We start from the raw sequence: 10965 nt of genomic DNA, 5'->3' as shown, positions 1-10965 counted from the left end.
CTATGCCCAGCCACTGCCCTGGAGGGATGTCTGCTGAGATAAGGAGACGGAGCAATCTCCCAGCAGGAGCGCCCCTGGGAAGGCAGTTAATTTTCAGTTACGGGTGAGAAGAAGACAGACCCAGAATCCTCTGGGAGACCCTATGCAGATCCTTTGTAACCCATTGGCCCTTACCCTCTGACACCCACCCCCTGTATCCCTATAAAGCTAGCCCTCTGCCCCTACGAGACAGAGAGAGTCCGTCCCTGGCCTCCCCTTTGTCGGGCCAATAAAGCTGTCTCGTGCGGAACAGCTACACGGGCCTCTCGTCTCTGCCTGGTCTGGCCTGGAGGCTGCCCTGCAGAGCTGAGCTGAAATCACAAGCTGATAATCACTAAAGAGCTGACAGCTTCTGCATGGGCCCTCCTCGCTAGCAGCTGACGGAAGACACCAGGCCTCAGGAAGGCGATTCCTTTTGGGACCATCTCTCCGGACTGGTCACGTCTTCCTCAGTCAGAGCTACTGACCCCTCACTAGCTGTAATAGCTTTGCATTCCACTTTTGCTTTCCTGGCACTTTGCCTCTCTTTCTTTATGTTTTATTTGGCTCAATTCTTGCTTCAGTTATAGAAATCTGCTTTCATTTTTAATGTAAACACATAGGGTATTAAAAAACCCCCATAAAAATATACAAATACCTGATGTTAGAGAGCCAGGCTCTTTTCAGTGGTGTGCAGTGACAGGACAAGCACCAGTGGACACACACTGAAATACAGGAAATTCAGCTTAAACATAAGAAACTATTTTTTACCGTGGAGGCAATCTAATGCTGGAATAGGTTGCTGAAACAGGCTGTGGTGTTTCCATCCATGGAAATGCTTGAAATGCAAGTGGACATAGTCCTGGGCAGCCAGCTCTAGTTGACATTGCTTGAGCAGGGGAATTGGTCGGGATGGCATTTACAGGTGCCTTCCATCCTCAGCTGTCCTGTGAGGCCTGTGAAAACATCTGGTTTCTGTAACATGCACAAATATATGTTAAAAATGATGACTTCATTATGTGGTCTGGGAACCTGGGTTTATCTCAGCCAGTCCATGCTGCTGCTCAGAAGAGTTTGGCTGACCTGTGTTGGGGGGGTGTTTCAGCTCTCCAGTGCTTCCTCTCTGGCACAGCCATGGCCACAGGAGGGACTGAAAACATCCTGAGATGAGAGGAAGGAGGAAAAGGATATGGTTCAACTCCAAGTTGTTGGGATTGAAGATCTTCCAGGTCTCCTTGGCAGACCTGCTGTTCAGGGATGGCAAGCACCCTCCTCCCCTGTGCCAGTGCTGAGGGGCACATATGACAGGAAAAGAGAGCAGGAAAAGAAAGGCATTGCCATGTGCATCATGCCGGTCATGCTGTCGACTTCTGGGTCCTGTTCTGCAGGACCTTCCCTCCATTCTTTAGCCAGGAGCACAGAACAGCCCTAGGAAAGGGACAGCAGCTGAAAAAGCTGTAGGTAGTAGCTGGCACTAGCTTTCACTTAAAATAAAAATAAACACACACAAACCCTCCACAAATAAATGGAGAGAAAGGCTAAGTGAAGAACATCAAGCTGGTTTGACAGCCGCAGTACAGCTGATGACTGATTAGAGAGGTATCTTCACCTAGGCCCAATTACAATCAAGTGTTTAATTGCTTCTGGCCAGCATCAGCCCCCTGGGCAGGAGGCAGCTGGTTGCCTGCAGTCCTCATTCCCCAGAGGAGTAGGGGAAAAACTTTTCTGGCTCTGTGGATTGTTTGTCTTTGGCACAATTTGGAAACAAATCACTCATCATTTTTATTGCTCTAAATATTACACAGTTATTTTTCCTTTAAGTGAGGTTACCTTTAATTAGCAGCATGAGTGAAATCATACCCTCTATCTTAAATTACTTAAATTTTGTCTCATTGGGTTATTTATTTTTTGTGGGAAGGTAGCAGATTTTCTAACACCATCTACTCCTACCCTACTCATTGAAGAAGGCTGCTGCTGCAAGTCCCCCAGCCCCTGACATTTCTTCCTCCTGTGACTCTGCCCTTCATACTTCATTTCTGTGGGAGAGGTGAGGTCTCTGAGACTACTGGGCAGCTTGCTGTGCCTCACCCCAGCAGCAGTGCTTCCCTGCTTGCATCCACCACAGCCAGGATGCAGTATACTGGGGCAGCTTTGCAAACCCCCACTGCTGTGAACAGGTTACATGTTGCTGTACCAAGAGCTGAATATTGGCAGTTAATTTGTCACATAATCTCAAGATGAGTATTCTTTTTAATAGACATAAAATATATTTAAGAGAAGCTTAATATATCATTAATATAATGTAAATATATCTTTAATATCTTTAATATCAATGTAAACTACATGAGTATTTATATCTATATTATTGCATATATTTTCAGATATATGTCTGTCAATCAATCAATCAATCAGTAAAGTTGGAGTTTTATGATCAATTCACTGTAGGAAAGTGAATTGAAAGCAGAAGTTCCTTGGTGCTGGAGGCATCCCGTTTTCCTTCCTGTGCCTTGGCAGCAGGATGTGCTGTGAGCACCCAGGCAGTGCCAAGGGCAGGGCAGGAGCTGTGTGGAGCTGTAGCTGCAGGTGGAAACACACCTCACCAGAGAAGGCAGTGGGGGGCTCTGTGGACCCCTCCTTGGAACAGATGGTCCGTGGCCCTCACCCCCTAGGGCAGCAGGCTGCTTTCCTTCCTGCTCTCACACCAGCAGCTTCTCCTCTTATTCTTCTTCCATGCTGTGGGAAGGTTCAGTTTTGTTCCTGGGTTTTTTTGCTTGAAAGAGGAATACCCATGTGCCTGCCTTGTTTGGAATTTCTTCACAAAAGAGAATTCTTTTCCATTCAACTCCCTTTCCTTTTATTTTCTGTTTCTGCCACCAGACTCTCCAGGCTTCTGGAGTTGTGCCTTTCCTCAAACCTGCCAGTTATGCCGGGCAATTCAGAGGAGAATGTATGTGACAGTGACCTGGGACCTTGTGACTGCCCCTGTCCCTGCTGTTGGTTTGCAGGTAGCCTGGGACAAAATGGCTTCAGTCCTTACTTTGCCTGCTTGTAAAATGGGTCATCCAGCCTACTCTCCTGCATCAAAGTAGTCCCAGTAGGGCACGTAGCAATATAAGAGGGAAAGGAGAGAGAAAAAAAGGATTTAAAAGGAAACAGCCTGAATTAAGCCCATTTTGAAATACCTGAAGGTTCCCTGTGTTCTCCAGATCAGGTTGAATGATCTGTGGATGCAGACAGACTTCCAGGCTAGAAGGGAGCAAAGACTACTTTTGTGTAACCACCACAAAGGACTGGGAGCATCCTTGCCACTGGCTGATCCTTGTAAGCCATACCCCTTCCTGCAGCTTCCACAGCACCTGTGTTTTGCAGTGCCAGCCACAGGAATGGCAGTGGCACTCAGGTGTTCCCCTTCTCATGAGGTGAAGGTCCCACAGACATGCCAAATCTATCTAAAGCACTGCCTGGATGATCTGAGCTAGTGGGGCAGCTTTTCATTTCCATCGTTAAAGCAACGGGGAAAGGCCACATACGTCTTTACCTAGGTCAGGGGAGAGTTTGTCCTTTCTCTTATATGACATAGTCACAGAATCCAAATATGAAAAATTAGTTTTTATTGCTTTTACACCAACTCTAACTATAAATAAAGTCCTCTCCATCATTAGAGCAGCTAGTAGTTCAATCTTCAGGTAGACTTGTTTTTCGTACTTTCATTAAAAAATTAGGATGAACAAAAAAACTGCTACTGAGTTGCATTTGTTATACAAAATGGCATGCTCATTTAAAAGCAAATACTCTGGAGACTACTTAGTTTTCTGTCAGTCAGCCTAATTAATGCATTCATATTCTGTTTATCAAGTGAGATCTTGTATCAGCTATATTTATGGGTGAGATGGGACTGTCTAAACAATCTGTATTGAGCTGGTTACACTGGGAGACAGAACCAGAACTGCAGCCTGTTCAGCTCCAGACTCCTCCATTTCAGAAAGCCCCTTCTTGAAAGTCAGGTTTCCCTTCACTGACTAATATTTGGTATGGCTTATAGAAATAAGTGTGTTTATCTGCATAGCGTTTTTAAACTCTAAATGCAGGTGTACTAGAGTTAGGAGATACTTAAGCACACAAGTTACACTAAAGGAGAGCTCTTTGAATGTAGATGTGAATTATTTAAATCTTCGGTAACTGGGCACTCTGAATAAAGTGTTTATGACAGTAAGGAAGCGGGATGCATTTCTATTCAGAAAGTGTTTATATAACTGTGGTGCATCAATGTGGGCTTAATTACCTGCTGATCTCAAACATGAAATCTCAGTTAAATGCATTTTAATCCTATTAGTACAACAGAGCCAGTACAGCAGAGGATGAACAAAACAGTGCTACAGGCTGCAGCAGCCAAGCCCTATTCCTTTGTCCTTGGTGTTTCCAACACACCATGGGTACAGCTACTGGATGCGACACAGAGTAACCGATACGTCCATTTAGTGGGACATGAACAAGGAGAGTGGAAGCAGGCCCTGAGTCTGCAATTTACCTTCACAGGCATGGCATGGCCTTATGCCTGTTCAGCTCTGTCAGGTAGCTCCTTTAGATTTACTGGCTTGGTGGGCAGTTGTTCTCATGGAGTATCAACTGCTGTCTGGCCTGGGTTAGTTTAGAAGAAGCTCAGTACCATTCTTAATGTGGTTAGCAATGTGGTTTCTTCAGGAGGGGCCTTGTGGCCCTGCCCAGAAAAGCTGTCATTCTGTTCCAGTTTTAAAACAGGGAGCTCACTGGATGGAATTGTGCTTCAAGTCAACTGTTTCCGGGCCAGCATCTGTGTTGCCAGCAGGAATGCACTCCAACTCTTCCAGAGAGCACATCTGGATCCAAATGCTGCTCTCTCCACTACCTGACAAATTCAGGAGTTCACCAAAGTTCACATTTCTGCACCAACAGTAAATTTCAGCTCTTTGCTCACCTGCTGCTTCGACTATTCTGTGCTAATAAAGATGAGTTAAACTCTCAGGACTGTTCTGTGAGTTTTCCCCCATTTGTCAGTTAGCTGCAGCACAGAAATTCTCCAGGATTTCGCAGGACCAGAGACAAATACATCACCATGCGCACTCCAGCTTGCCACTGTCCCAGACTTTGCTTGAGGAACAAAGGACCATCCTCTGCAACAAGGTAGTAAAACTGAGCAGCTGGAGTGGGGAGGCAGCAGTAAAGGATCAGTGCACTGGGTGTGTGCTTTCCAAAGATTCAGTCTGGTTAACTCGGGGAGGTTTGTTGGCTGAGGTTGATGGAGACTGTCATCTATGAATGACACTGCTTAAATTAAGTGCAACTGTTTCTGAAATACCTGTTTGCCCTTTCTCCAAACTAGGCAAATGGAGCCCTAGCATCTAAATCATATCCCCAGCCAATGGTCTGTTGCAAAGCAACTGCTTGTAAAATACCCTGCAAGAAATGGGGTGTGCCTTTGCTTCAAGCCATGCTGGGGCTTTGGTCCTGTCTGTCTGGCTCTGCTGCCTTGCATTCAGTGTTGTAGTGCTTCTGCTCTCAGGCCAGTATGCTTTTGTAACTGGACATAGTGCTGGGCAGAATTGCATGGGTCACAGCTGGAAGGATGACAGACACAGCAGGAGCACTGCACAGGGTCATGTATTGTCTAGCTAAGGACTTCAGCATAGTGGGGTGTTGAGAACAGCTGTGGCTGGGGAAAGGGTTTTATACATCAACATTTCTGCAGTCTTTGCCATGTACAGGAAGTGCATGTAATGGTATGTCACTATTAGTATCTATGACAGTAGGAGAGATGATGAAAGGGAATGCAGCCAGGTAAATTCAGCTACCTCTTGTTTGGATAAACAGCTGAGTTGCCCCAGTTAGGAACTTTGCATTTCTGGGGACACACTGCTTACACATAGGGAAGTGCTTGTCTCAGATGGGTGGATTATTAGCCTTTAATTAAGGAAGATCAGACACATGTCCAGATGTCTGAATAGCTTTGAAAAGCTTTGCAGTCTGTGGATATCTGCTTTAATCCCATAAATTTTTGTTGTGTGGTATAGGCTCCACACAGATGAGAAACTGCACTGGATCAGGCATGAGGACTATCTGAAACCTGAAATTTGGCTCTCAGCATTTTCAGTCATTGTTTTTTCTTTATTGTGAAACCACAGTGCTACAGATGAAAGGACTTGGTTTCTATCAACATTTTTCTTTTCTGTTTAGAGAAGAGATTTGATTATCAAAGAGGAAAATGTCCTTCAGACTGTGGGTTGCTGTGGTATGGGCCTGTTCTGTTCCTGTGAAACCATCAAAAGGTAAAATTGGCCAGCAATACCATACACCACACCAAGAAAAGAGAAAAAAAAGAGGGTCAGGAGAAACACACACTAGCGCACACAAGTCCTTGAACTTCCACAAAGAGATATCATGTTACATTTTGCAGTGTTACCTAGGAAACCATTTTAGTGTAAAAGGAACTCTTTGTCTCCTGCTCTTTGTAAAATTGTTTGAACCACCATATCTCGTAAAAGGTTGCTTCACAGACAATTTATGCAGCATTTAATAAAAGCTCAATCTGCAGTTTGCTGCACCATAAGAAGCAATATTTCTATCAGCAGTCTGAACACTTTAAATTGTATTTGCTGAGAATTGATAAGATTATGTCATAATTTCCAAAAGTCAGAGAAACAAAATATTCTAGTTGTCTTTTTCCTTTTTTCTGACATGGAATGTCTTTCTCTAGCAGCAAGGCTGTGTATATATTTAAAAAAACACAAAGAACACCACCCCCCCCCACCCCCTCGCCAAAAGGCAGAAATTGCTTTAGGAAGCTCTTATCAGCACCTTTTTACTGACATGTTCGCTGAAGCAAAAGTACATTTTGGTTTCTGTTCCTTTGAACACAGAAGAGGCTTGAACAGGATTTCCGCAATCACAGCTCTCACTCCCCGGTGTGGGCCATTGTGTGGCGGTGCCTACGTGCTGATGTGTGCCACCTGCTAGTCCAAATCCAGCAAAGGATTTGGAACAAAGGGCTTATCTGCCTGAACTACCTGTGCCTGTCACTCAGGCTGGGCTTCCCCCAAACAGGGCAGGTTCTCAGCTGGTGCTGGTGGGGGATTTGCTGTGTAGGAGGGGCAGCCTGCTTGCTCTGGAGGGTGCAACCATCCCAGTCCCACTCTGCAGAGAGGGTGAAAACCCTGAATACTAGGGCAGGGCTTGCAGGCCAGAGAAAGAGATGGGTTTCCACTGAGGTCTTTGCCAGTTATTGTCTGTTATTTATCATCTCTCTTTAAATCCAGCACACAATGTCTGCTATTTCATCTTAAGGAGGATAAATGTGAGGACTCCCAGGGCCACCATGGCTGCCAGCAGGCTGTCCTGTGCTTCCCCAGCACTTTGTTTAAAGAGCTGACCTAATGAGTTTTGCTCCCTCCTGTAGTCCCTGTCATTTACAGTTGCTATAATTTCCTGTCATAGCTACTTTTTTCCTCCGCCACCTCCTTATGATATTGCAGGATTCATCTGTAAGGCTGATGTGCTCTGACTGCAGCATGCTAGATTTGTCTTCGTCTTAATATATTATTTATGATGCTATTATTCCTTGCAGTGGACTGCCTGCCACGCTCTGTATACAGTTGCTGGTCTTCCAAAGCATCATGGCCAGCCAAAGAAAACACTGATATAATTGAATTAACAGTGGTTCTGTTAGCCTTAATAGAGTTTGTCATGAAACACTAAGCAGATGTGACAATGATCTTGGTTAGTCATATTTTTGTCCCTACTCCTAGACAAGGTAACTGTTAGCCAGATCAGTGGGGAGGATAATTCTCCTTTGCTGATCAGTAATTGCGCTTACCCAGACATGTGGCAATCACTTTGGACTGATGGCTGAAATAAGCCAGGGACTTGAATAGCAGAAAGTTTTATATTCTGACAATAAACTTGGCTAATTAAAACAAGATGCAGATGGTACTGCCACCTAGCAATTTTCACCTCACTGACTCCAATTATAGCCTTTCCCTACTGACTTACACTGTTTAAATTACATTCAGGGGATAGATGACTATTTACCTGTTTCTATTCATACAAAGATGTCTAACACATCATTGTTCTGCACAAGGCATGTGAAGATGGACTTAGTACTTATTCTGAAAAGTGTCTTCACTTTTTATAAGAAAGGGAAAAAAGTAATAAAAAAGACTACTTAGAGACTCATTAGCAGACACATGCATCAGCAGGAAGCATATGAATATTACACACACAATGCGTCTTTCTAACACTTGTTCATTGGAGCAGGTGCCATACTTCTGGGAAATTAACTTTAATTGGATAAATAGAAAACTGGCCGTAACTAAGATAGTCTAACTGACTTTCTTAGCTTATTATTTTCGTTAGACACTCTGAAATGCTTGATGTTGATCCCTTGGGTGACTTTCACTGCTCAGAGTAAACGTTTACAAGGAAAGGGTTAGACAATTGGTCATCAAGAATGAGTTAGGTTTGCTTGATCTTGCCTCAGTGCAGCAGGGTGGATAAGACTACCACTTGAGCTCCTCCACATTGCTTTAAACAAGCTTTAGAAACAGGCTTTAGGGAGCAAAAATCCGTGCCTAATCCCGCGAGAGAACATCCTGCTAGTTCTGTGGCAGAAGAATGATCTGGAATTGCATCCCCAAAACTACTCTGGCCATCATCTGGACCATGTGTTGTGGTTAATGCTGATGCATTACTGTTATGGCACTTTATTCTGGCAACCCTTTCCATGCAAACCAGCCACGTGTATTGCCATCCTGCTAGCAGCAAAAGTGCACTGAACTGAGCATGCTTTTCCCAATCGCCTAATTTTTTTCACATGAGGAGCTTTCAGGTGCAAAATATTTCCTGATGTAGAGCTGCAGTGGGGCAGGACTTGCACTTATCTTTGAAATCACACTTGTGGAGTTTGAAAATGTATGTCTGTTGGAGGGAGAGGGGAAGAACTGGGCAGTGGACCAGGATTTATTTACAGAGACCCATTGTTTTGAGTTATTCAGCTGGGTTCCATTCTGTGTAAAAATACGTATGCAAATTAATGCTGATAGGAAAGGAACTTCCATGCATCCTCGATGACATGCTAAATGAGGTCAATGTGAGTACCATTAATAAGATGAGTAAGATGACACTAACTTGAGTGAAGTGCTCAAAGCATCCTTGCTTTCTCTTGGCTTTCCTGTTTGTCCTGTTCAGCCCCAGGGAGCTTCTGCACTGTGGCACCAGAAGCCCCTGTAGGGGACCGATCTCATGATTCAAACAGAGAGTGAGTAGCTCAGTGGTCTCCTCCCCTGCCAAAAGCCACCACAGTGGCACTGCTTCTTCTGGGTGGGGAGCTGTGGGTTCTCAGTGGAGGGACCATTCCTTGGCAGGGTGCTGCTCTGGGTGCCTGCGCTCTGCTTGGCTGGCCAAGACTGCACCAGGGCAACATGTTTCCTTCAGTTCCTCTCCTAATCCCTCCTGCCCAGCAGACGGCAAGACAGGTCTCTGTCAGAGGATCTGTGCATTCCATCTGGGAGTACACCTTTGGGGAAGTGTTGCAAGGGAATAGTGCTTTAAGGGGCTAAGTTCAAATCTCCCTTTGGCAGAAGGTTTTGGACATGAGCAGAGCAGTTACAGACCCCGAATAGCTGGTGCATCAGGGCACCTTCTTGCTGTCCCTCCTTTATGCCTGTGTTTTACATGGACTTTCCTTTCACTGGCAAGAGATGGAGGAGCTGTGCAAAACGAGACATCCAGCACCACTGCTGGGCATTCTTGGGCCCTTTTCTCCAGGCTTATCATTGTTTATAGGGGAACGTTTATATTAATTTTAAAATAGAGGTATATTAATCTTTGAATAGCTTCTGTAGGTGCTGCTGATACGAAGCATTTTAGACAACTATAGACAAAGGAATTTCACAAAGGATTGGCTGCAGGACTGAAAATTATACAGGTCCCTAAGCACCTGGAGAGCTTTTGCTTTCCCATTTGCTGCAGCTCTGGGAGCGTGCAGGTCAAACGCAGCAGAGAGGAGCACTGTGTGACATGTGCAATGTCCTCCGTCCCCAGGCTAGAGAGTCCCTCAGCATTACTCGCAGCACGCCCCAGTCCTGGTAGACATCCTCCCTGCGTGCACACCACACATCTGGAGGCCAGTGTGCCCAGCTTGAAGGGATCCTGCATGGGGAAAAAAACAGGCAAGTATGTGGGCAAGGCACTGAAAAATGATGTCTGCAATGCTCTGCATTTGCATGCCACATACATGGCACATATCAGGAAGGCAATAGGTCCTGAACAGGGTGTACTGGCAGGGCAGAAAAGCCCATATATGATCTGAGCAAGGGTAAATTACTGGATTAGATCCCTTGTTTCTATGGGGTCACACGGTTACAATGCCTACTCCTCTCACAAAACAAGTCCACTAAACCTAGTAATGGACATAACCAATGTTTATTTGTACCATAGTTAGTGGCTGTGCATAAGTGATCCCATTACACAAAATCAGGGTGTAGAATCACATATGTTTTAATGAATCTCAGGACTAGGTAGATTTTACACTCTTTTGTTATTATGTGTTTATTACTATTTTCTTGCAGAATAAGTCTCAGAAAACATCCTCTAAATCAGGCCTGTGAAGCACAACAGATTTATGCCTGCTGAAGGAAAATACAGGGTACTCTGTTATTAATATGTAAAGTCTGGAGATGAAGTAACATCTGTATGATGGTCTACTTTGGTGGACCACGTGTTCTTAAATCCCAGCCTTCCTCTTTTTAACTATTAAGTCTGTCATAAATATTTGATGACGAACAAGCTTATAAAAGAAAATGCAAAATATGAATAGAGGGAGAGCAAGTGTGTGATTTAATTTTTAATTAATTACCAGCATCTAAAGTCCATCTTCTGTAACAGGCAGAAAGTAACAAATTTCTTCCTCACTGTAAC

The 10965-nt window shown here is 44.6% G+C and overlaps 1 protein-coding gene across 1 annotated transcript in view; it reads right to left on the bottom strand.

Moving 5' to 3' along the window:
• Window positions 1-801: 801 nt before the first annotated feature.
• SEMA6A (semaphorin 6A) overlaps window positions 802-10965 on the bottom strand; it is a 129238-nt gene continuing 119074 nt past the window's right edge. Inside the window, exon 20 of the mRNA XM_039566543.1 lies at window positions 802-974. Coding sequence (XP_039422477.1) covers window positions 895-974 — 80 coding nt within the window. The 3' untranslated portion in view covers window positions 802-894. The remainder of the gene's footprint in view (window positions 975-10965) is intronic.

The sequence above is a fragment of the Corvus cornix genome, chromosome Z (assembly GCF_000738735.6).
Source record: "Corvus cornix cornix isolate S_Up_H32 chromosome Z, ASM73873v5, whole genome shotgun sequence".
Lineage (NCBI taxonomy): Eukaryota > Metazoa > Chordata > Aves > Passeriformes > Corvidae > Corvus > Corvus cornix.
This window is presented reverse-complemented; position numbering and strand designations above follow the sequence as displayed.